We start from the raw sequence: 26,740 nt of genomic DNA, 5'->3' as shown, positions 1-26,740 counted from the left end.
TCACATGCGTTTAGATGCCCAGATGTTTTTTGGTCCAAAACACAGCTGCTCCTGAATGCACTGGCAGTGGGTATATAGGCTAACATGCAGAGGCGTTTAGAGGCAGAGAAAAAAAACACCAGATGCCCCTAGGAGCAGCATCAAAAAAGTCCAGTGTGCATGAGGCCTTACACTTTACAGTTCAGTGCTGATTTTTTTTGTTTGTTTCTATGAGAAAATAACTATTGCTAAACATTATGGGGCAGATCCACAAAGAGAGTACGCCGGCGTATCTAGTGATACGCCGGCGTACTTTCAGATTTCCCGCGTCGTATCTTTGTTTTGAATCCTCAAAACAAGATACGACGGCATCTGGGTTAGATCCGACAGGCGTACGTCTTCGTACGCCTTCGGATCTTAGATGCAATTCTTCGGCGTCCGCTGGGTGGTGTTCCCGTCGTATTCCGTGTCGAGTATGCAAATTAGCTATTTCCGACGATCCACGAACGTACGAGCGGCCGTCGCATTCTTTTACGTAGTTTCCGTTCGGCTTTTTTCGGCGTATAGTTAAAGCTGCTATTTGGTGGCGTACGCAATGTTAAGTATGGCCGTCGTTCCCGCGTCAAATTGAATGGGGCTGGACGTAATTTACGTCCACGTCAAAACAATGACGTCCTTGCAACGTCATTTAGCGCAATGCACGGTGGGAAATTTAGGAACGCCGCATGCGCAGTTTGTTTGGCACGGGGACGCGCTTCATTTAAATGAAACACGCCCCCTACTCACTGATTTGAATTACGCGCCGTTACGCTGCGAGAGATACACTACGCCGCCGTAACTTACGGCGCAAATTCTTTCTGGATTCAAAGATTAAAAAAGTAAGTTACAGCGGCGTAGCGTATCTCACATACGCTGCGCCCATGCAATTGTACGAGGATCTGCCCCTATATTTATTAGTAGTAAAAATGTACAAAAATACAACTTTGTTCCCATTTAATTCCCAAGTAATAGGTTAAAAAATGATTAACCTATTGTCAATAAGCAATAACAGATCTTTTTGATTAACTACCTATATTCCCCAAGACACAGAATATTTGACCAACCCTCCTTTATCTTCCACCCCTCCCTCTCCTTTTCTCTTCTCTTTTCAGAACCCTCAGATGATGGATGCTGCAAGTTGTCATGATGAACTGGGAAAGAATCTTCCTGCTTTTGAGAAGAAATTAAACATCTTGCATAGAGATAAAAACAGAAATAGTGGAATACAATAGAGTGTCTGGAGGAGCAGAAAAATACAGATCAGGTAAGAAAAAGGTTATCAGTTCTAAATAATTTGACGTGTTTTTGACTTGTGCTGGATTATATATTGGACTTTAGCTTATTACATTCTTAAAATAATTTGAGCCCTACCACATAATTTTTTTTTAATTGTATCTGGCAAAAAGATACACATATTTACCATTCATCATTTCATTAACTATAATGAGCTGCTAAGATTGTCAGTTGATAGCTTCCTTCATAAATCGTAACTATTTAAATTACCCATGTACCCGAACAACAGAGCCATTCACTTACTTTTCATATAAAGCTTGAGATCTTTGTTTTCCCTATGGACCAATATGTCTTAATTGGTAGAGACAATATAATGTATATCATGTATTGAACAGGATGCTTTTAATATATGATTTATAAAAGCATATGACAGAATAAATAGAGACAGAGTTTTAGAAATCAGAATTCTTTGTATATTTGATGTGCTTTGAGCATTATTCAAAAAAACTGAACAATAAAGTATAATTAATATTATTATTATTAGTAGTAGTATTAGTACTGGTAGTTGTAGTAGTATTAATATTATTGTTTAACCAATGTGTTCTCTTTGTATTTTTTTCATTATTGAGGTAGATTTTTAATAATTTAATATACACATAGGGACATTTGTTTTATTTACAGTCTGTGTTTTACAATATATGTATATTACAGTATTTGTTATATTTAATGTAGAATACTATAGAAATACTAGAACATATAAGATACATACTTTTAAATGGATAAAAGAAATATAAATCTTTTGTCACTTTCGCTCCTAGATCTAATAACAATAATAATAATAATATTAACATAAAAATATTCAGGACTTCTATATGATAGAAAAAAAAGAAAAACATTACTTCTGCATATTTTAGATTTGATAATGTGAATCCATTTGTCATTGTTCTAATAACTGTAAAAGTATTGATATTATTATCATATGCTATCTTTGTGTTTGCCTACAGTATGTTTTTTCTTAAAACTGAAATGTATGTGCTACATTGTACCAAGTATATAATGTATTATATAAAATGATATACATTGTTTTAAACATACATAAATGGATAATATTGTATTTTGTTAATAATTTAAATTGATATCGCTAACATTTTAAGATTTATGAAAATAATATATTATACAATGCAAAATATATGTAATAAAGGTCATATTGCATTAGTTATTTAAATGTACATTTAAGAAAACAATTATAGAAATATATCTTGTTCATTTAGTTACATATTAAATGAAACATTGTGGGTAATATATAATGCTTGTTTCTTACCAGTTACTTAACTAACAAAGTTTGTTTTTCATGCACTTAAATTTACTGTTTAATTACAATCTTGCTGGAGCTAAATAACTTATCACAATAAATAAAACAGGTCTATTCATAAATGTTTTTCCTCGAGATTCACACAACTTTCCCCTAGGATTTACACATTTAGAAAATGTGTGAATCTTGTGTGAAAACAATAAGTAGATAGATTCAATATTTAACCTCAAGATGAAATTGTAATAGTATTATTAAAAATAATAATAATAATAATTAATAACAACAACAACCAATAGTAATAATAATGTATTTTATTATTCTGTATGAGTATGTATTGCAATTTGTGGTCTGCCTTACCATTAAATACAAATGTCACCTCTATTTACTAATATTTATTAATATTGTTAGCAATTCTTTTAACTAATATTAATAACAGAAAAAAACACGAATAATAATACTAATAATGTAGTGGAGCATTATATATGAGTATTTATTACCTATCGTGTTCTGCGTTTCCTGTAGATACAAATGTCACCGCTGTTTGTAATTCATTAAAAAGATACAAGTTTAATTAAAAATCATTATTATTTTTTTCCATCAAATTATATGGTATCTAGCAATTGACATTTGCAGTATTTCTACAGCTTTGCACTTCTTTATTTTTATTTTACTTTGACTTCTCCTTATACCCCGACATTTTATAAAAATATATTTCTAGTTGTACATGTCTTTGTCACTTTAATTGTGTGTCTACCTTTAGTCAGTATAGTGGGCTATTCCTACCTGTTAAATGCAAGCTAGCAGCTTAAATAATATTTTATAAAAAACAAATTGAACCATTAATCTTACTTCTTAATTGCATATTCTTCAAGACTACCCATATACATAACACGATTGGAACAGGAAATGGTCATGTGTTCATGGTCACACTGTGACCTCTGCAGACACCCCTTGTTTGACCAATTTCAGGGGAGAGACCATTTGACAAATATGTTTTTTCCTGGGGAATCGTTGTTGTTTATCTAGATAAGGCTGGCCCTGGTGCTGTCTCCTTAGTGAATAAGCATTTATTTTTTGCTGAAAATAATATGCATATAAATTGTTAATATTGTTTGTAAATCAAATCTAAACCTATCTTCTATTAGCCTAAGGGCTAATCCACACAGGAAGGTTTATTCTCGTGCTACTGAGCATTTTAACTGCTTTTTTTCATTTATCACATTTGTAAAATGTTGACATCAATGTTAAAAATGCCAACATACAATTAAATGTAATTAATGAATTTAAAGAAATTTAGTCCACAATTTCCTCTGCTTTTCAGGTATTAAATTTAAATAATAAAAACACTTAGAATGAAGACAGAAAACACTCCATCCTCATGCCGAGAACATACATCATTCCTTGGAATTGGTAAGTGGCCGAGATCGGGGGTTCTGATTTGTTGCATACTTATTTAGGCCAGGGACTTAAAGAGCATGATAAACATAGAATCAACCTAACAGCCAGGTAGCTAGCTTTTTCATATGGAAGTCAGGAACTTTATCCCACTATATCAAAATGTATTTAAATGAGACCTAACGCTCTAATTTGTTGGATTTGTAATAGAAGCAATAGCATTTGCATGAATGCATTTCTTTTAAGAAATCCTGAAAATGAGAAAATACAGAAAAGAAAGAAAGAAAAGAAGAAGTATGAGGATGAGGAGTTATAACTTTTCTGATTTGCATGCTTGTTCCAGGTTAGTGTCTCAGGAAGTATTTAACCCAAAGATAACTAGGAAACTAGTATTTTCAGATAAAGGTCAGCAATAGCACCCTCTGTATTATACAGGCAATTCTGAACTTGACATAAACTACTAATTATATCTGAATTTTTAATGTAGCTAATTTATTGCTAACCATTGGAAACTAAAGGGAGTTTTTAATATTTACAATACAAAAAGTTATTTACCCTCATAATAGCAATTCCACATCCAAGCCATTCCTACCCAACCCAAGACTTAAAAAAAGATTTGGCTTTACATATGCTTAAAGGGGTTGTAAAGGTTCGTTTTTTATTTTCTAAATAGGTTACTTTAAGCTAGTGCTTTGTTGGTTCACTAAACTTTTCCTTCAATTTCCCTTCTAAATGTTTTTTTCTTTGTTTTCTTTGTCTGAATTTCTCACTTCCTGTTCCTTCTCAGTAAGGTGTTCAATATGCTGTTCTAAATGACTTTCCACCTCTCGGATGATGGTGGAAAGCTTACTGAGGAGAAACAGAAAGTGAGAAATTCAAACAAAGAAAAAAAACATGTAGAAGGGAAATCATTGGAAAAGGTAAGGGAACCAACAATGCACTAGCTTAAGGGAACCAATTTAGAAAATAAAAGACGAACCTTTACAACCCCTTTAAATATTGACTTGGAGAGAAGGCTCTATATATGATTTGCTCCTATTATCCATGGGTATTAAACTCACATGCAGCTAATCAATTAACATTTTTAGTTTATCAATGAGAGTCTACCTAGTTTTTTTTTAGCATTTTCCTTTAAATAAACTCATAAAGCTAAAAATGGGATGGGACACCACCAATGGATAGCTTTTATCAGTATATGATGGAAAATACATTACAGTTCATCACCATTTCCAGGAACAATACATTCCAATTAACATGAACATTTAAAAAGAAACACAAAAACTGTAGCTTGGAAGAGGTTCAGATGGTGCTAAAGTTAGCTTTATTTCCAAACACCAAATATGGAGCCTGCACCACTAGCTTCAAACCTGAAGCCAGGGGTTCAACCTTTTTCTGTACAAGATGAAGATTGACCTTTAGAACATTGTTTCAGGCACAGCTCTGTTTTGAATAAGTTAAAAATCAATATATGCCTTTGAGTTAATGCTGGCCACACACAGGGAGTTTCGTTAGATTGACATCTAACAATTGTTATTTGTGAGGGTCTGCCTGATTGGGTATGATTTAATTCCCAACTTCAGCCCAAAAGTTTACTTGTTTGTCTTTTATTATTATCTACTGTATGTTCTATTTTGTAGAATTTGCTTCACTCTCTTTCCTGTAGAATCTCTCCAAAGTGATGGAAATGCCCTTTTAGACAGTGGTCACCAGAACAAGTGTTTTTTTTTGGAAAATGTCCCTTCAATTTTGTACACCCCGTGACACAGAGCATCTTCAAACTCATAACAACAGAGTTATGCTGGCACCTTCGGGTGATTGGACACTGGCAAAAAAGAAAAGTCCCCTTGCAGACATAACTCTTCCTCATTAGGTCAGGCTCCATTTCATTTGCTAGTGTCTAATGTGTTACCTGAACTCCACTGCTGCTATTTGGTAGTCAGGTTCCCTCTTTGTGTATTCTGAGGGATCAATGAAGGGTCACAATCCATTCTACTAGGAGTGTTGGGACTTCCTTGGCTATTCATCTTTGGGCTTCAGTAGCTCAGGTTTGCAAAGCTGCCACATGGGCTTTGGTTCATCACTTTACTAGGTTTTATCAAGTGGATGTTCCTGCTGCTGTGGATGCTTCTTACAGTTGGCACATCTTGCTGGTGGCTGTGTGAGGTTGTTACCTTTTTGTGGTTGGTAGTTGATTTCTGTGTGCCCTCCCCTCATTTCATTTCTTTGAAATGCCCCTATTGTTATGAATTTGAGGATACTCAGTGTCATAAAAAGAAAAAAAGGGCTTACAGGTAATCAAAAATCTGTCTTTTTCCTCTCTTTCAGTTCTGGTGGTCACAGGACACACAGACAATAAATGTCCCAAACAGGTATACAGACAGCAATAGAATCTTGCTGGAGTTATAATCCTTCAGTATGCTATCCATAACTAAAAACAAAAGAAGTGACTTTAGATACACTTTAAGTGCCTTTCCAGGCAAACAGTATCAAATTAACATAATGGTTTTCTTAGCTTAAAGTAGTTCTAAAGTCCAAAAGTTAATACCCTTTCTCTAGCAGCTCCCCCAGCAACTCCCCCCCCATCCCCACAAACTTACCTGAGTCCTGTGCCGATCCAGGGATGTGCCCATCTGCTTCAGTTCTATTCACTGCAGGCTCTGAGAGCAATGGGAGCCATTGACTCTTGCTGCTGTCAGTCTAAACCAATGAGGAGATAAGGGGGGGCAAGCCACAGTGTTTGTGTCTATGGACACACACAGCCTGGTTAAGGAGCATGTGCACGAGCTTGAGTGCCCCCTCAGTACATGGCTTGCTAATGGGGCACTCAAAGAAGAGGAGGAGAGGATAGCGCTGGCAGGGGACCTCAGAAGATAAGGTAAGGGACCACTCTTTGCACAGAGCAGGTAAGTATAACATTTTTATTTTATTTTATGAAGAAGAGAACCTTTACAATCACTTTAAGGGATTGCATAACAGTTACCTAGTTATCCTGACATTTACCTTCCAATAGTGTTCTTTCTGGTCCGGGCCGACAATTCTATTCAGTTGCTATTTAAATGGCTGATCTTCTCAGTGTTATTAGCACCTGGAAATTGTGACACTTCATTAACTTCATTAATAAACTCTGGGCCCATCCAGTTGCTTATTGCTATGCTCCAACAATGCTCAGAAATGAGAGGAACATACAGTAAATCTTGTGTGCATGCACCAGTATTCACGCTAACATCCCTGAGTGCATAGTCATTTGCCTCTGATATGAACTTTGAAGACACATTTCGTCATAGTGCTTATAGCAGGCATGTCCAAAGTCCGGCCTGTGTTCTGGTTTCGGACAGCACGCCTTGTAATTTTGGCATGCATATGTTTTGTGGCCCCCAAAAAATCCCAGAGCATCGGGGGCCACAAAAGATTAATATGCTGGCTGCCTTGGAGGGGACTGGGAGGTTGATGGACAAGGAGAGGAGTATTTCCTGTTTACACAGCGTCCTGTGTAAAAGGTCCCATCTCCTGCGCTGCCATTGGACAACTTTTCTGTCCATCATAGGAGGCGGGACTTCTATTAAAGAGGCCGCTGAGAAAATAGGAGTTTCTCCTGTATGTCTGTCTCCTCCGAGGCTGCAGATGGGCATGAATCAGGCTGCACTGATGGCAATGGTGAGTCTGCATTCATGTCAATGTGGGTGCTGCATTAATGGCAATGGGGTGCTACATTCATGGCAATGAAGTGCTGCATTCATGACAATGGGGTGCTGCATTATTGGCAATGGAGTGCTGCATTAATGGCAATGGGGTGCTGCATTAATGGCAATGGAGTGCTGCATTCATGGCAATGGGGTTTGCTGCATTCACGACAACAGTGGGTGCTGCATTCATGGCAATGGTGGGTGCTGCATTCATGGCAACGGTGGGTGCTGCATTCATCTCACTTGTGAGGCTGCAGATGGGCACTCATTAGGCTGCATTGAGGGGCACTGACCCTTATTTTTCATCACAGTTCTTTATTTAAAATGTAAGATTTTTTCCTGAAACTTCCTTTTTAAAGTTAAGGTGCGTGTTATAAGCCGATAAATACGGTATATCCAAATAACACTCCCGAGCTCATCTCTTCACCACACACAGCCACAAAGACAATATAATTCTTGTTAGGTAGTGTATTAGTGCTCGAACAAACACACTTAGACCGAATTTTAATGGTTTAAAGAAAGTCAGGCAAAATGGTCGGCCCTCACGCATATTCACTTCATCAAATCTGGCCCTCTTTGAAAAAAGTCTGGACACCCCTGGCTTATAACTACAGAGAGAGGAGGCCAAGACCAAGTTGCGCAGATATGCCGAAGGGCTCTGCCCAGCCTTCAAGTTCTGGCCGAGCCCTCTGGCACATCAGTGTGCATGCAGTTGATTTCCCATTCATTGTGCAAGGGTGGTAAAGGTTTGGGACATACATATTACCCTGTGTTTGCACATGCACAGATATTTGTGGAAACCCACATTTCCACAGATGTTCCACAGGGTTCATTTAGGACCTGGAACCCTGCAAGACATCCGTGCATGCACAAAGGTGAGAAATTCAGGAGTGCTGCTTTGTGACAAAAATAACTGTCCAAAAAAATAATATATATTTATATTTAAATAAGGGAGGGAACATGGAGGAGGCAGGGCAACATGACATTTACACTATGGCAAAGGTCATCTTTAAATGCTACCATTCAGATTAAAGAGTCATCCAAACAAAAACTTATATTTCACTCATTTGTGGTTGCTGGGGAGTTAACCAACCTAACAATGTCTCACAGACTCTATTGATTGAATTGTTATGCTTGGCCTTAAAGTGACACTAAACTCTGGTTCAAAAAAATAAATCTATTTTATTATGAGTTAAGTATTTTTAACAAAGAACCCTAAAAAACCCTTCTATTGCTCTCAGACCCTTGCAAATCCCCAAATTCATCTTCTTGTCTGCTGCTGTAATCTGAATTGCTGATAGAGGGTGACTATGTTCATTCTCCATGGTCTCAGACCCGGTTCACACTGGGGCGACTCGTCAGGCGACACAGCCGCCTGACAAGTCGCGTCCCACAGTAGTCTATGGAACCGTTCTAATAGGAGCGACGCAAGTCGCTCCGACTTAGAAAAAGGTTCCTGTACGACTTTGGGGGCGATTCGGGGCGACTTGCATTGACTTCAATACTGAAGTCATTTTGCAAGTTGCCTCTCAAGACGCCTTGAGATCGCCTTGCCGAGTCGCCCCCAAAGTCGGGTCGCCTGTGTGTGAACCGGCTCTTACTGTAAGTAGGAATATAACAACTCCAGAGATGGAAGAGCTGCCACTCTTCCAGTTCAGTCTTTCTATCTTTCTTATGCAGGCCATATATGAGTCGAATTATAAAAAAATTTATTTTGAAAATCTGAAATTTGTGAATTTTGTAATCCGGTGCCACCATTGATTTTGAAATTCTACCAACCAAGCCTTTAATTTCACCTTATGTTGCTACAGAAAACAAATTTCATGGCTGGGAATCTTCATATCTTTCCGGGTCTCAGCTCATGTGAATTACTTTTTCAATTAAATTTCTTGCACGATTTTACCACCATTGATTAGAAATGCGTTAATTTTTTCAAAACTTTCCAACGTGTCCAATCACTCAAATTCAATGGCTACATAAAAAATTGCCCATTGCTGCGGCCCACTAAAGGTGGGAAATTCAAACTAAAATTCTGAGTTACGATTTTCGAAAGAAATTCATTCAGAATTTAACCCATGTATGACCAGCTTTAGTAGAAACTGGAACACAGAAGAGTGAGCAGGAACACCAAACATCCTAAGGTGCACATGCAGGGGCGGACTGACCATTGAGTCACTCGGGCACTGCCCGAGGGCCCCATGCCACTAGGGGGCCCCATCCGGGTTGCCAGGCTCAGTAAAACCAGGGACAGTATGTAAAAATCTGTGTTTTTTTTAGATCTGTCCCTGATATGTCCGAAAATGACATGCTTTTAATGTGAATATCCCAAGATTTTAGCTGCCCGCCTCTGCACTGCCTCCTGGCGTGGTGGCCATCTGTAAGCCAGAGGGGCCCCATACTCTTCTATTGCCCGGGGGCCCCATGAGTTGTCAGTCCGCCCCTGTGCACATGGGAATTGTGACAGGAAGATCTCACTCTTGTTGTCAGCCCCAATATCGGCGCTAAGAACTAATAGCATTGGGCTACTCTTGGCAAAAAACAGTGTGCTGTTATGTCACTTTAGTATTAAAAGCATTGTTTTGGTTGTCATTGAGAATAGTCATAAAAAAAAAATGCACGTATTTTTGTTTTACATGTACAAGAGTCACCTCAAGGAGTTAACACTGCCAAAGATACAAAGCTGAAACTCCTTGCAGTTGTGTTTGTACAAAAGATTGACTTTATGAAGGTCAAGTTTAACCATGTGTACATAGGATGGATAGTCTCTCTGCCTCCACATTTCAAATGCTTCATCACTGACTTTGAAGGTATGCCAGAGATGAGCTACTAGATAAAATCTACAAACTCTGATTTCCTGTGGTAAACAGATGTGTTTGAATTTTACACTTAAAAACAGAGAATCGGGTGGTGGCATTGAAGGTCACTAGAACTATAAAAACTGCAAGTATACATTTTCTATATAGTGCTACCCCTGAAGGAGCCCCTTGATAATTTGGGTTCTCTGTTCTGCGCCTCGACTTCAAAAACAACCTCAGCCCCTCTGGCACACCTGGTTAAGTGAAAGTTACTGCATGCACTTATAGGAACATGGATACTTTTAACTTGATTGTGAACTAGCACCTGGCAATAGACACAAGACCGTTTAGTGGGAAATTAACTCAATGTATTGATATGAGTTAGAGTAAAAGGTGGTTTGAGCATAAATGTACACACAGAAGGTAGGCTCAGACACAGTCTGCTAGATAGAATAATTACTATGCCAAAGTAACTTACAATATTCTGTACCACTAGAAAGGGATTAACTTCTTGGAGCCTGGGCCATTGTAAAATGACGGCCACAAGGTGGATCTTCAAGTCCGGGAGGCTGTCTATCGACGTCCACGGCCGCCTCCGGCCACTGGGGGGCACACGAGCAACGGCGGCGGCGCGCACCCGCCACGTCACTGAGATACCGATGCACGTACCTGGCGGCAGCAATGTCCACCATGTACCCGCGATCGGCCGTTACACAGCCAAGGACATGGATCTGTGTGTGTAAACACACAGATCCACGTCCTGTCAGGGAGAGGAGACCGATGGTGTGTCCCTTGTATATAGGGACACAGATCGGTCACCTCCCCCAGTCAGTCCCCTCCCCTCACAGTAAGAATCACTCCTAGGGAACACATTTAACCCCTTCCTCGCCCCCTAGTGTTAACCCCTTCCCTGCCAGTCACATTTATACAGTAAGCAGTGCATATTTATAGCACTGTTCACTGTATAAATGTGAATGGTCCCAAAAATGTGTCAAAAGTGTCCAATGTGTCCACCATAATATCGCAGTCCTGACAAAAATCTCAGATAACCGCCATTACTAGTAAAAAAAAAAAATGTCATAATTCTATCCCCTATTTTGTAGGCGCTATAACTTTTGCGCAAACCAATCACTATACGATTATTGCGATTTTTTTTACCAAAAATATGTAGAAGAATACATATCGGCCTAAACTGAGAATTTTTTATTTTTTTAAATTGGGATATTTATTATAGCAAAAAGTAAAAAATATTGTGTTTTTTTTCAAAATGTACTCTCTTTTTTTGTTTATAGCGCAAAAAATAAAAACCGCAGAGGTGATCAAATTCCATCAAAAGAAAGCTCTGTTTGTGGGGGAAAAAATATGTAAATTTTGTTTGGGAGCAACGTTGCACGACCGCGCAATTTTCTTCCAAAGCGTGACAGTGCCGAAAGCTGAAATTTCGTCTGGGCAGGAAGTGGGTATATGTGCTCAGTAAGCAAGTGGTTAACTCATGAATTAGCAAAGTCAGCAATAAATAGTGCATATACCTGTAAGCTTTAACTGCAATATGAATAATAATACTATAACTAGTCTAGAATGCACTCTAGGAGGATGGCTAGGATACAGGACAAAGTCCTCTACGAAGTACCTCTTAGCATACCCAATAAGCAAGGTCTCTGTGAAGGGGCAGTCTTTAGTCCTAACTCTTTACCCGGCTAGGGTTTGGGGTCCAATTGTACCATTTATGCACGTGAGAATAGTCCCAGGAAAGCCTGCAGGTAGCATTAGGGCTACTAGATGGCAGTATGGTCAGTTCCTTAAGGGCTCAGTCTCTATATAAGCAGATAGTAAATCTCCACAGCAGCAGCTCACCAATCCCAATGATATTGCAGCTCAACATCCAGTCACACAGTGACTAGTCCACTCTCTGCTCTGCACCCACTTGACTCTGGTTGGACTTAGCACTCTGGATCCTGCCCAGGCTGCTGACATGCAGCAGTCATAATTCCCCACTGGACAGCGATGTGCACTCTTCGGTCTCCCTCATGGCAAAATGGAAGCTGTGTCCTGTACAGCTTGAATTTTTTTTGCACTTTTCCATACTCCTGGCAATCTCCCTCTAGGAAAAGTAGTTCAAAAGCTCATTATTACAATAGACTCTTCCTCTTCTGGACTATAGTACCCACAGTGCAGTGCTTTGTGACTTAATCTATTGAATGCTTCCTGCTCAGCAGCTCTCTCCAATCTCTGATATAGCTGTTAACCACTTCAGCACTGCAGGACAGGAGCTGCAAAGAGCAGCTGCAGCCAGTGTTTTACTCACTCTCTATTCTTAGCCAAACACCTGACTGCATTTAAATGTGGCTGAAAGTCCATTTAACACATAACAAAGTTCATGTGCACAGTGACTACCCCATAGAGAGTATACAGTTAGTGTTATGGGGTTTAGCAGGCCAAGTGAGGAAGTATTGCCTGGCTGCATATTGATTTATCCGGACAGCATTTGGTAAAGTAGCTGGTAGCAGATACTCACATTCAACTTGACTTGTCATGTAATGTTGAAGATGTTTTACTTTTTGTGCATCAACTTCTTCAGTTCTATTTAGGCACTCAGGGCATTTATAGCCACAAGGGTATCTTAGTCACCTTAATCCAATCACCTTGAAATGAACCAAGGCAGATGCTGATTGTCCTGAACATGATGTAAGGTATAAAAGTTTGCGAAGCCATCCTCTTTTACTTAGATAATGCAATCTCATGATGCCAAGAAGTCTGAAACAGATGTTCATCATTCCAGTTACATGGCTGAAGGTGTGAAAGGTCAAATCACTTGGTTGGAGATCTCCCTTGACACGTTCTATGGTGATTGGATTACGGTAACTGAGTTAGCTGTGTGGTATGTTCCTGACTTTCTTTAACCACTTCCATACAGGGCACTTATACGCCTTCCCGCCCAGACCAATTTTTAGCTTTCAGTGCTGTTGCACTTTGAATGACAATTGCGCGGTCGTGCTACACTGTTCCCAAACGAAATTTTTAGCATTTTGTACCCAAAAATAGAGCTTTCTTTTGGTGGTATTTGATCACCTCTGGGATTTTTATTTTCTGCAAAAAAAATAAAAAAATGATCGAAATTTTTTGTTTCTGTTATAAAAAATTGTAAATAAGTAAGTTTTCTCCTTCACTGATGGGCACTGCTGGTACTGCACTGACGGGCACTGAAAAGGCGGCACTGATGGGCACCGATGAGGTGGCACTGATGTGGTGGCATTGATGGGCACTTATGATGGGCACTAATATGCGGCACTGATAGGTGGCACAGATGGGCATTGATAGGCGGCATGGATGGGCACGGATAGGCGGCATGGATGGGCACAGATAGGCAGCACGGATGGGCACGGATAGGCGGCACGGATGGGCACGGATAGGCAGCACGGATGGACACGGATAGGCTGCATAGATGGGCACGGATGGGCGCCTTGGATGGGCACTGATAGGTGGCATGGATGGGCACTGATAGGTGGCACGGATGGGCATAGATGGGCACTGATAGGTGGCACTAACGTATGTGTTGTACTAATGGATGCCAATCAGTGCCAAACAATTCCTGCCAATCAGTGATGCCCATTGTGGGCACTGATTGGCATCCATTGCGGGCACTGATTGGCATCCATTATTTCTGTCATTGTCATCCCAGGTGGTCTAGGGTGGCATACCTGTGTTTTGCATCCCTGGTGGTATAGTGGCATCCCTGGTGGTCCAGTGTGGGCATCCTCGGGGGGGCTGTGCTGATAATCGATCAGCACAAACCCCCCCTGTCAGAGGAGCAGCCGATCGGCTCTCCTATACTCGCGTCTGACAGACGCGAGTGAGGAAAAGCCGATTACTGGATTACTTTCGTGATCAGCCGTGATTGGACAAGGCTGATCACGTGGTAAAGAGTCTCCGTCAGAGACTCTTTACCTAGATTGGTGTTGCGGGGTGTCAGACTGACACCCTGCAACAACGATCGCCACGATGCGCGCCCCCAGGGGCATGCAGTGGCTCAATATCCTGAGGACGTCATATGACGTCCACTCAGGATATTGAAACCACTTTGCCGACGTCTTTTTGCATAAGGCGGGCGGCAAGTGGTTAAAATCTAACATGAACTTTTCACCACACATAGTAGACAATCTAGAGGAACACTGCTCCTAAGCGCACTCGCCAAGCTGAAACGCAGCTCTGGGTGCCTGTCTGCCCACGAGTACGTTTTTGCTCCTTCCACAAGACTAATCCAAAGAATGATAGGCTGCACTCCAGAATGGTAACTGTATTCAAATCTTTATTGCAAACAAATTGCTGTCACATCATTCTCTATGGAAGCTGCTTCACTATAACGCATTTCACCTAAAAAGTGCTTAATCCTAGATTAATCATGATATCCACTGAGATTCTTGTGTATAGAGCACATTGTGGCTAGAAAATGTGAATAGCCCAATTGAAAACTGCAGCATAATCTGTCCTGGTGTGCAGAGATGTTAAAGAATCTCTAAAGTAATTTTTTTATTATTTTATTTTTTTAATAGAGAAGGAAATGGCTATAAAGTTGTTTTTCGCAACGTGTATGCTATTTGAGAGATTTTAATTTTTGCTGCAGTATGTTCTATGCATGCTACAGATGCGCCACTTTGCAGGCAGACTAAAGGGGGCCCCCGTGATGTACACCACTGTCATTAAGTTAAAGCAGGTGTACATTGTATACCACCTGTCTAAACTGGTGACCACTGTTTGCTTTTGTTTTTCCAAAAATTTGCAAAAAAAGTATCAAAAATCATCTTTTTTGGGAAGGGGGGCGTCCCTGAATGTCAGTTTGGAAATGTGGTTACCCTACAGGTGATCACTCTCTAAAACCAAAGCAACAGGTAATGGCTTATATATTTAGTAATAGTAGTAGAAGTATACATGATTTACAGTATATAGCACCTACAGTTTGCACAGCGATTTCTTAAATAAAGGGAGACAGAACAATTACAAAACAATTTAATATCTGAGGGTCCTGTTTGTGAGAGCTTGCAATCTAAAATAATGTCATTTATTTGACAAAACGAATCTGCTTTTTAAATTAAAGAGCAGTAGCAGTTATAAAGTTATACATGGGTCCCTCTTGCTTGGTCGAAGTACGGCGTGAAATTAGTCTCCCATATTGTTTCGCAGAACGCGCTGAAGCCTTTCACCGTGCTTTCGTCCAAGTTTAATTTACCCGCCCACTATCTTTTCAGATATCTTTAATTATCACATGCCTTTTCAGCTCAGTTTCCTCTGTCCTCCTGCATCGTGGCCCAGTCGGAGTTGGAGAGGACACTTAGATTCGACTGTGATGTGAAACCCACCTCTCACTTGTATTCCTATCTACTCTTTGTGTCCCTCCCTCCCCTTGACGGACTGCGATCTAGGTGGCAAAACGACATCCCTGCATTGGACACGGATGACTGGGATGAGGTATGGGACCTTCCCTTCACTACTTTGGTGTCAGTTTGAGATAGGCTGGTGCAATACAAAATCATACATAGGGCATACTTCACCCCATACAGGCTACACAAAATGAACCCAACGCATTCACAGGGGTGTTGGAGGTGCGGTGCATCCCCGGGTGACTTCGCCCACATTTTCTGGAAGTGCCCAGAGGTGGTGCATTACTGGGAGGCGGTGCTGGAATTGACCAACAAAATTGCTGTGACACAATTGCCTCTAAATATGGAGATATGTCTTCTGGCCATAATAGAGAACATTGTCCAAACCTCTGCTAAACGCACTTTAGTCAGCCTGCTGCTCTTCTACGCTCGCAAAAATATCGCCATGCATTGGAAAAAACCTTCGCCCCCATCTCTGGTGCAGTGGCAGCGACTGGTAAACACCAGCCTTCCTCTGTACAGAGACACATATGCCAACCGCGGATGCCTACAGAAATACGATAAGGTCTGGCGGGCCTGGTTGGAGGAATCCGAGACTGCTGGTTAAAACCATGGTTGTTAGGATGACACCCACCACCTCCCCCCTCATTCCCCCCTTCTATGTATGCCGGTCATTGTGTATATTAACCTGCTAACATGTTTACACTGCAGATGTTGATATTAATTTGTTGTATCAGCCATCTCCCCTCGAGTGCTGTACGGAGTTGAGCTATCTATGTCTTGTCTTGTCTATTGTTTTTTTTTTTTGTGTCTAAAATTCTTCAATAAAAACAATTTTCAAAAAAAAAAAAAGTTATACATGGGTCCCTCCATCTCCTGGACCCAGTAGCATTTGCACCCTCTGCAACGCTTTAAAAATACATTTCTATAATTTTCAGATCAAAAAGTGAATGAGATGTGTGCCGGCTGCAGCAACCCCATTTCCGACCGCTTCCTTCTGAGAGTAAATGACAGATTATGGCACGAATGCTGTGTAAAGTGTGCAGCGTGTTTACAGATCCTTTCTGGAACCTGCTACTTCCGCAACCGGCAACTTTACTGCAAGGAAGACTATGAAAAGTAAGTGCAGCATTTATATTCTCATTAAGAGGTCAATGATGACATATTTTAACCACTTACCCCCCGGACCATATTGCTGCCCAAAGACCAGAGTACTTTTTGCGATTCGGGACTGCGTCGCTTTAACAGACAATTGCGCGGTCGTGCGACGTGGCTCCCAAACAAAATTGGCGTCCTTTTTTTCCCACAAATAGAGCTTTCTTTTGGTGGTATTTGATCACCTCTGCGTTTTTTATTTTTTGCGCTATAAACAAAAATAGAACGACAATTTTGAAAAAAATGAATATTTTTTACTTTTTGCTGTAATAAATATCCCCCAAAAATATATAAAAAAACATTTTTTTTCCTCAGTTTAGGCCGATACGTATTCTTCTACATATTTTTCGTAAAAAAAAAATCGCAATAAGCGTTTATTGATTGGTTTGCGCAAAAGTTATAGCGTTTACAAAATAGGGGGTATTTTTATGGCATTTTTATTAATATTTTTTTTACTAGTAATGGCGGCGATCAGCGATTTTTTTTTCGGTATTGCGACATTATGGCGGACACTTCGGACATTTTTGACACATTTTTGGGACCATTGGCATTTTTATAGCGATCAGTGCTATAAAAATGCATTAGATTACTATAAAAATGCCACTGGCAGTGAAGGGGTTAACACTAGGGGGCGAGGAAGGGGTTAAGTATGCCTGGGTGTGTTCTTACTGTGGGGGGGGGGTGGCCTCACTAGGGGAAACACTGATCCTCGGTTCATACATTGTATGAACCGAAGAAAAGCATTTCCCCTGCTGACAGGAACGAGAGCTGTGTGTTTACACACACAGCTCCCGTTCCCCGCTCTGTACCGAGCGATCGCGTGTGCCCGGCGGCGATCGCGCCCGCCGGGCACACGCACGGGAGTCGGGGGCGAGCGGGGGGCGCGCGCGCGCGCCTCCGGCGGCGCGCGTGCGCCCCCTAGTGGCGGCTAAAAGGTAGGACGTCATAATACGTGATCTCGCCTAGGAGAGCCACCTTGTGGACGTATTATGACGGTGCGGCGACGGCAAGTAGTTAAAGCGTATTTACTGCTTTTTAGGGGTTTGTTAATTTGAGTAGCCACAGCCTGGCCACCGTTCTACTTTAAATGGCTTCTTCCTCTTCTTCTTCTTCTTCTTCTTCTTTCCTTCTTCTTCTTCCTCTTGTCTCATCATATGTTCAGAGGATTTCAGCCATGATTGGACATATCATAGAATCTTGGATAAAATAAACACAAAAATACATTTTTGGTGAAAGTAGATTTGTTGTATGACTGGAGATCCGATTTAACCACTTGCCCACTGGGCACTTAAACCCTCTTCCTAACCAGACCAATTTTCAGCTTTCAGTGCTCTCACATTTTGAATGACAACTACTCAGTCATGCAACACTGTACCGATATGAAATTGTTTTGCTTTTTTTCACACATATCGAGATTTCTTTTGGTGGTATTTAATCACCATTGGGTTTTTTTATTTTTTTAGCTAAAAATGAAAAATGTTGTTAAAAAAATTGTTTTTCTTTGTTTCTGTTATAAGATTTAGCATATGAGTAATTTTTCTTCATAGATTTTGGAGATTTCTACTGCTACATATTTTTGGTAAAAAATAACTCAAATAATTGCATATTATTTGGTCTTTGTGAACATTATAGAGTCTACAAGCTGTGGTGCCAATCATTGAAAATTAATCACACCTGATGTACTGAGGCCTCGTACACACGACCATTTTCCTCATCAAAATCCATCAAGAAAATTGGTGGCAGAGCTATTTTGCCGAGGAAAATGGTCGTGTGTATGTTTTTCGTCGAGAAAACTGTTGTGGATCTCAACGGGAGTCTCAATTTCCTCGTCGTGTTTCTCGCCGGGCTTTTGTGTGTATGCTTAGAAACCCATGCATGCTCAGAATAAAGTATGAGACGGGAGCGCACCTTCGGTAAAAGTAGCAATCGTAATGGAGCGAATCGTCTCTCACCAAACTTTTACTTAAAGCGGGAGTTCACCCGAAATTTTTTTTTAACATTAGATTGATGCTCATTTTGTCAATGGGAATCGGGTAGTTTTTTTTAAATCGAAGCAGTACTTACCGTTTTAGAGAGCGATCTTCTCCGCCGCTTCCGGGTATGGTCTTCGGGACTGGGTGTCCCTATTTGATTGACAGGCTTCCGTCAGGCTTCCGACGGTCGCATACATCGCGTCACGAGTAACCAAAAAAAGCCGAACGTCGGTGCGGCTCTATACGGCGCCTGCGCAGCGACGTTTGGCTACTTTCGGAAAATCGTGACGCGATGTATGCGACCGTCGGAAGCCTGTCGGAAGCCTGTCAATCAAATAGGAACGCCCAGTCCCGCAGCCCATACCCAGAAGCGGCGGAAAAGATCGCTCTCTAAAATGGTAAGTACTGCTTCGATTTTAAAAAAACTACCCGATTCCCCTTGAGGGAGTAAATTGATACCTAACATGTCAAAATTTAAATTGCATAGAACGGTCAATAAACTACAATACTTAAAAATCTCCATAGGCTATGCTTTAAAGGCCTTTACAGGTTAACAGTTTAGAGTTACACATGAGGTCTGGCACAAGGATTATTGTTCTCGCTCTGACAATTGTAATACCTCACATGTTTGGTGAAATTGCCATTTACATATGCATGCAGAACCTACTTGCACGTTCGCCTTTGCTCATGAGCAAAGGGGGAATGGATGCACGTTTCTTTTCAAATTTTTAATTACATTTATTTTTATTTGCATTGTGCCTTTCCGGCTTTGTATGGGACTCTGGCCAGCCAGGGGACATGCCGGCTGGTGGCTTGGGTATCACCAGAAAGCCAACCATTTTCTCTAAAAAACAGTATCTGGTTGATGCCTGTAAGAGCATGACTTACCGGTACATGATTTTGCGGGAAGTGGTTAAATGTATGTTTTAAATGGAAACCGTGTAAATACCTGAACCAGCTTCTTGCAGTCCCAGTAAAGCCGAGCTCAGAGAAGGAAAGAAGCAGCACAAAGGGTATGATTTGGTATGATAAAAGTACAAGGTGCATGCTGATAAGATGGAAGTAAAAGCAAAGTAACAAAGAAATGGCTCCCACTGCTGTGCCTAAACCATTGAGGAAGTAGAGAACAGAGAGAGCCTCTGCTCTTGTGCACATCTCTGGATCGAGATCAGGTTCGGGTAGGTATTTAGGGGGGGCTGGGGGGGAACTGCATGCAGAAGGTGTTTTACCTTAAAAAGGTTGTAAACCCCATTCATGAAATTTGACCTAATCAAATATATCTGTAGTGTTTACTTATCTCTCTCCAAAGCCATTTCTCTCCGGTGCTCCGTTCCTCTGTTATCAGCATGAGTCACTTCTGACAAGTTCTCAGACACATGAGATAACAGTAGCTTAAAATTTGTGTTGGGAGGGTCCTTAGGGGGATATTAGCAGAAAGCTTGTCTATTCCTCTGCCTATGTGGAATGAGGGTGTGTCCCTTTCCTCCAATGAGCTCTAAGGCCCCGTACACACGTCCGAGGAACTCGACGGGCAAAACTCATCGTTTTGCTCGTCGAGTTCTGTGTGAAGCCGCCGAGGATCTCGGCGAGCCAACTTTCCTCATTGAACAACGAGGAAATAGAGAACATGTTCTCTATTTGGCTCAACGAGGAACTCGTCGGCTTCCTCGGCCGAAAGTGTACACACGCCGGGTTTCTCGGCAGAATTCAGCTCCGACCGAGTTTCTGGCTGAATTCTGCCGAGAAACTCGGTCGTGTGTACGGGGCCTCACACAGTGTAAGCCCAGACTCCACATCCACTGCGGAATGAGGAAGAAATATTTCTAACATGATCAGTACTTTCCAAAGAGTGTAGAAAGAGAAGAAAGCAGATATACAAATAAAACTTATATAGAAGGGTTTGTTTCATCTCTGTGTATTATATAAGGCTGTTCACTTCATTGGGTATATGTGAGGGTTTACAACCACTTTAATGCATAAAATGCATTAAGGTAAAAAAAAACTTCTGCCTTTATAACCACTCTTGCACATTGCCTAGCTGAGCCTGCATACAGTGTACAGCCCAACATTTACAGGAATGGCCATGTACTGCTGTACCCATGTATACGGAGGTGCTATCATAAGCACGAGTACAGCGGCACACATCCATTCATATCAATGATGAGCTCCACGCTGCACCTGGGCTGCCTGGGTACAGAAAATACGCCGGAAATTACACTGAACAAATATGATTCAAGGTTTTAATCAAATTAATTCTGAATGAATTTACATTATTTATGATACAAAACCAAAATGTCACCAAGATTTTATTATTGATGCCTTTAAAAAAAACATTTGAACATACATTTGGCAATATTTGAACACACGCTTTGTATTGGTATTCATGAGCAACAAGAAATAGTTTCCTACTTTTTAGCCCGCAGCAAAACAGTAGCATTTTTGACAGGGCAACCCACTCAGGCCGCGTACACACGGTCGGACAAAACCGATGAGAATGGACCGAGGTTCAGTTTCATCGGTCCAAACCGACCCTGTGTATAGCCCATCGGTCTGTTGTCCTTCGGTCCAAAATTTTAAAACATGCTTTAAAATCGAACCGATGGCCCGCTGCCCGATCGGTCCAAACCGATGGTTAGTACAGAAAGCATTGGTTCAAAACCCGCACATGCTCAGAATCAAGTCGACGCATGCTTGGAAGCATTGAACTTCGTTTTATTTAGCACGTCGTGTGTTTGACGTCACCGCGTTCTGACTCGATCGGTTTTTGGAATGATGGTGTGTACGCTCATCAGACCATCAGGCCACTTCAGAGTTGAACCAATGGAAATGGCCCGTCGGACCACTCTCATTGGTTTGGAACGACCGTGTGTACGCGACCTAAGAGTAAAGGCAGTATAGCTACCAGTCTTTTATTTTATTTTTATATTTTATTATTTAGATATAATATTTATATTATTAAATTTTTATAAAAAAAACTAATTATTTGTCATGCATGCATGCTAAGTAACGTGTTAGCGTTACACGTCCATGTATATATTACCTCTCAGCGATATTACAGTACCCCCACCCTGCAATGCTTTCTTCTGCTTTTGTCTTCTGAAAAACCGAGCAACTTTTGTTCAGGCATCATTCTGGGTCAGCACTACTTGGACAGTGGCGTCTCCAGCTTTCATATTTAGGGGGGGCACATGGGGGAACAGGGACAAAAGTAGGGGGCCAACTATAAAATGCAATTATATATATATATATATATATATATATATCCTGGGGCCCTTTACTACGATCCCACAACGAGCCCTTTCACATATTCTGCAGTGAGCTCCCTTCCTACTATACTGGGGCACCCCAGGGTGGCAGAAAACAAGAGATATATGTCACCAGCACACCAAGAAAATATAAGGGTCCAAAGCAGTGGGAGAACTTTCAGGGTTGCAAAGGTTGTCTTGCCACCGGGGCCTGGTGTTCTGTCACTGTGGGGTTCCCCAGCTGTCCTGTCCCTGCTATTGACAGCACTGGTCTGGCATCTGTCTCCTTGGCAGTGGCGACAGTCTATTAGGACCTAGTGCTGGTGACATTATGGATGCATGCAGGGGAAGGCTGGCACTATTGGTTATAGAGAGCCGGCCCCCCAGCTGGTCACCTAGGAGCAGTAGTGCTGTATAACTTTCTCTGATCAGGTGATGCTCACAGTCAGATCTAATAAACACAGTATTTATTAGCATCACGAGTACAACCACATGTATATAATCAACCGTATGTTCAGCAGCCATGCGGGCTCTATGCCTGTAACGTGTGGGCTTTGATCAATAAAATCACTGATATTTAACACTAGGATTTGACTAGGAGCATCACTTGAATTGCATCACGATCAGCATGTGAGAGAAGGCTCCACTGATAAGCAACCTGCAGGGAGCTCAACTGTCTACAACCAATGGAGATGGGCTCGGGTGTGTTTGAAATCCCACATGCCCGATCCCGCCAGGAAGCCGACACTCCACAGTGCTAATCACAGCCAGTGAGACATTTCCTGATCTGTGAAGCTGCGGACCGGGAAATGTCTCACTGCCTGTGATTAGCGCTGTGCAGTGTGGGCTTCCTGGCAGGCTCTGGCATGTGGAATTTTGAACATGCCCAGCCCATCTCTAACAACAAGTTATGCTGGCCCTCCTGTACATCAGCCCCATAAAATAACCAGCAATGGGTTCCAATGTGCTGCCACCGCTGCCATGGAGACAGAGACCAGCTCTGTGAATAGCCGGGACAGGGCAGCAACTCTGGTTGTTCCAGCACTGGTCCACACTGGGAGGATTCCCCCATCCACCTATAATGTGTAGATGGGGGAATTGGATGATTTCTTTTTTTTTTTTCATTCAACCTAATTGTTGAATGAAAAAAAGTGATCAATGTATAGGCTGCCTAAAAGCAAAGACCAGCCATAGACAATTTAAATCTTAGCTGGTTCAGCAGGAACTGGCTGAGATTTCAACCATTAATGAGCAGATTCTCTTATGATTATCACTAGTGGTTGCTATAGCCACTAGTGATAATCACTGTGTCAAGTCTCTGATGTGAGGCTGAGTGGCAGAGAGGGCGCCCCTTGCGGCTGAGTGAAGCGCTCCCCTGGGAGTGATACAGGGGATATGGTGCCCAAAGGTGCATGGCTTGCCAGTAGTGCTGCAACAGGCTGGTAAGCAGAATATGGCTGGGGTGCACTGGGTAGTGATTTCAGTAGCTGTGCAAGAAGAAGTCCTGAGTAGGCATTTGCAGGATAAACCAGGAGCAGGGTGCGCAGCCAGGCAAGAGGTCATATACCAGGAGACAGTCCAAGAGCAAACAGGAGCAAGCCGGGTCATAAACAGTGGACAGTGGATCGAAGAATAGTCAGCCAAGCCAAGGTCAGAGCGAGGAGATAATCGGGATCTTAGGTCAAGCCAAAAGCAGAGATCAAGCCAGGAGTTACAAGGTAAACAGACACAGGAATACAGAAAGCTGACGACAATCCAGCAATTTGGGTCAGACAGTGGCAGCCTTTTATAGGCAAGCAGGGGGATCCACCTGTCACATGATGTGCCTCTGGCGGCCATTTCTTCTACTGGAAAGATTGCCAGTACTTCCTCAGCCATTTCCCTGACACAGCCTTCAATACGCCAGCAGGGGGATCCACCTGTCACATGATGTGCCTCTGGCGACCATTTCTTCTACTAGCAAGATTGCCAGTACTTCCACGCCCATTTCCCTGACACACTGTTTGTCGGGAGAATACAATTGCTGGGCAGGAGGGATATTCCCCTGTCACCACTGTCTGTGTTGATGGGGGAATCATGCAAGTTTCTTTTCTGCAATCTGTGGATGCAGGAAAGAAATTTGCACCGTATATTACCTGCCTAACTGAAAGTGAAAGTAAATTGTGAATGTCTTGAAAGAACAGGAGAGGGAGAAGGAGACAGATGGGGGAGAGAAGGGATGGAGATAATGCAGTTCAGTGATTACAGTATACTGCAGTCTGCAGTGCACACACTTACCCACTGTCCAGGCTAGAATCTCAGGCATCATTCACACACAGCCAGGAATGCTGTTGATCTTCATATTTTTCACCCACACATCCCCTCTCTTCAGATACAGCATGCTGGGATAGTGTGGGCGGGACGGGAAGGAGGAGCTGTATTCCTCCCTGCTCGTATGTGAGGAGAGTGAGGGGGGTGGCTGGAATCGCTGGGCTGTGAAAGAGTGTCATAGACTGACATGCGGCTCAGCTTGCAGTCACCACTCTCGGAATTTACAGGCTGGTTCTCCTGTCCTAAGGATGGGAGAAATCAGTCTGTTTTTTCAGTAACTGAGATAAAGGCTTGGGCCCCCCTACCCCCTCCCCCTCCCGCAGTGCTCGTGGAGTCCTTCCTGCAACTTGCTCTTCTCCGTGCCAATGAGGATGCAGGGAAAGGAGCATATCAGGCGGCTGTGGTTGTGTGAGCGCTCGCATTCTGCAGTGTCAGTGAGCAGAGGGCTTACTGGGGATGCTCTCCCTCTCAGGAGAGACTGTGTTACTCCAGTGGTGGCCCGAACAAAATACTAAAAAAATTTAAAACATTTTTTTTGGGGGAGGGGTACATGGTGGGGCACAGCATAATGCTGGGGGGGGCCCTCTGGCCCCCCCTAGGGATGCCATTGTACTTGGACTGAGATGCAGGATCACAGATGACACAGTCAAAGCTTAAGTGTTACTTAACCCACAACAGTAAAATCGTGTGTATATGCATGCTTGTTATACTCTCTGTGAACCTAAGGGATTAATCTGCATTGTGTAAAAAGGCTGTTTGATCCTGTCTTCTCTGATCCTCCCCTTCTTCCACAGTCCCCAATTGATCTCCTGACAGGACAGAGGCTAGGGGACAAGCTGCACATGCTCAGCTGGTGTGTATTGCTAGAGAGTTTTGTTATTCTTGTGAGAGTGCATGTGATCAGCACAGAATCAACCAGCACTGTCCAGACAGAGGGTCAGGGGTCCTGCAGCCTGATGGGACAGTCAGAGCACAATGAAAACTCTTCCTACAAGCATTACCAAACACTGATAGAAGTCACAAGACTGTTCTAACTGCTGATGAAAAAGGGTATTTAGCAGATTATATTTACTAAGACTATTGCATTTCCATGTACTGTGGAAGACCAGATATAGTGAATGCAGGGTCCTGGGTTTAGTAACTCTTTAAAGGGTTTGTAAACCCTTGTGTTTTCTCACCTTAATGTATCCTATGCAATTGGCTCCTGCTGCTGTCAATCAAATCCAATGACGCAGGTATGAGTCATTCATTCGGTAGCTATGGGCGCAAATTGGTACCACATTTGCTCTACACCAATCAGTTGGTACCATTCCAGTCAGTATGGTGTCTTTAACCGCTTCAGCCCGGACCATTTTGGTGGTCAAAGACCAGGCCACTTTTTGCGATTCGGTACTGCATCGCTTTAACTGACAATTGTGCGGCCGTGCAATGTGGCTCCCAAACAAAATTTACGTCCTTTTTCCCCAGAAATACAGTTTTCTTTTAGTGGTATTTGATCACCTCTGCAATTTTGTTTTTTTGAGCTATAAACAAAAAAATAGCGGCTATTTTGAAAAAAAATAGGCTCATACGTATTCTTCTACATATTTTTGGTAAAAAAATCGCAATAAGCGTTTATTGATTGGTTTGCGCAAAAGTTATAGCTTCTACAAAATAGGGGACTGTTTTAAGGCATTTTTATTAATAAATTTTTCAGCGTTTTTTATCATGACTGTGACATTATGGCGGACACATCAGACACTTTTGACACCATTTTGGGACCATTGTAATTTTTAAAAATGCACTGATTACTGTAAAAATGACACTGGCAGTGAAGGGGTTAACCACTAGGTGGCGCTGCAAGGATTAAGTGTTCCCTAGGGAGTGATTCTTACTGTTAGGGGGTGTGGCTACACATGACACGTCACTGATGACCGTTCCCGATCACAGTGACAGTGTCACTAGGCAGAATAGGGGAATGCATTGTTTACAAAGGCATTCCCCTGTTCTGCCCTTGCCGACCGCAATCGCGGGCCTCCCGGGAACATCAAGTTCCCGGGACACGCGGGCTGCAGATTTAAAGGGATGTACCTGTACGCCAATCTGCCTGCCCGTGCCATGCAAGTGGTTAAGCATTAGAAATAGTATCTTGGATATTACAGAGCTAAACTCCCTAAGGACTCATAGGTGTAAGCCATCTAGACCTGGTGATTTGTTCACATAATGTTCTCTAGTCTCTTTTGTACCTGCTTTTCATTCAACCACAG

General features: G+C 41.9%; 1 protein-coding gene across 3 annotated transcripts in view; it reads left to right on the top strand.

Annotated features, from left to right (window-relative positions):
- Nucleotides 1–1,094: 1,094 nt before the first annotated feature.
- The window catches only part of LOC120933257 (LIM homeobox transcription factor 1-alpha-like), an 81,672-nt gene continuing 56,026 nt past the window's right edge, over nucleotides 1,095–26,740 (top strand). Inside the window, exons 1-3 of one of the 3 annotated variants that reach the window (XM_040346370.1) lie at nucleotides 1,095–1,282; nucleotides 3,885–3,973; nucleotides 16,750–16,930. In XM_040346370.1, the coding sequence (XP_040202304.1) occupies nucleotides 3,916–3,973; nucleotides 16,750–16,930 (239 nt within the window). In that variant the 5' untranslated portion in view covers nucleotides 1,095–1,282; nucleotides 3,885–3,915. The remainder of the gene's footprint in view (nucleotides 1,283–3,884; nucleotides 3,974–16,749; nucleotides 16,931–26,740) is intronic. The other 2 variants (XM_040346369.1, XM_040346371.1) reach the window with 2 other exon arrangements.

This window comes from Rana temporaria, chromosome 3 (assembly GCF_905171775.1).
Source record: "Rana temporaria chromosome 3, aRanTem1.1, whole genome shotgun sequence".
NCBI classification, from domain to species: domain Eukaryota; kingdom Metazoa; phylum Chordata; class Amphibia; order Anura; family Ranidae; genus Rana; species Rana temporaria.
Note: the sequence above shows the minus strand (reverse complement) of the source record. Positions and strands in the feature narration are given on the sequence as shown.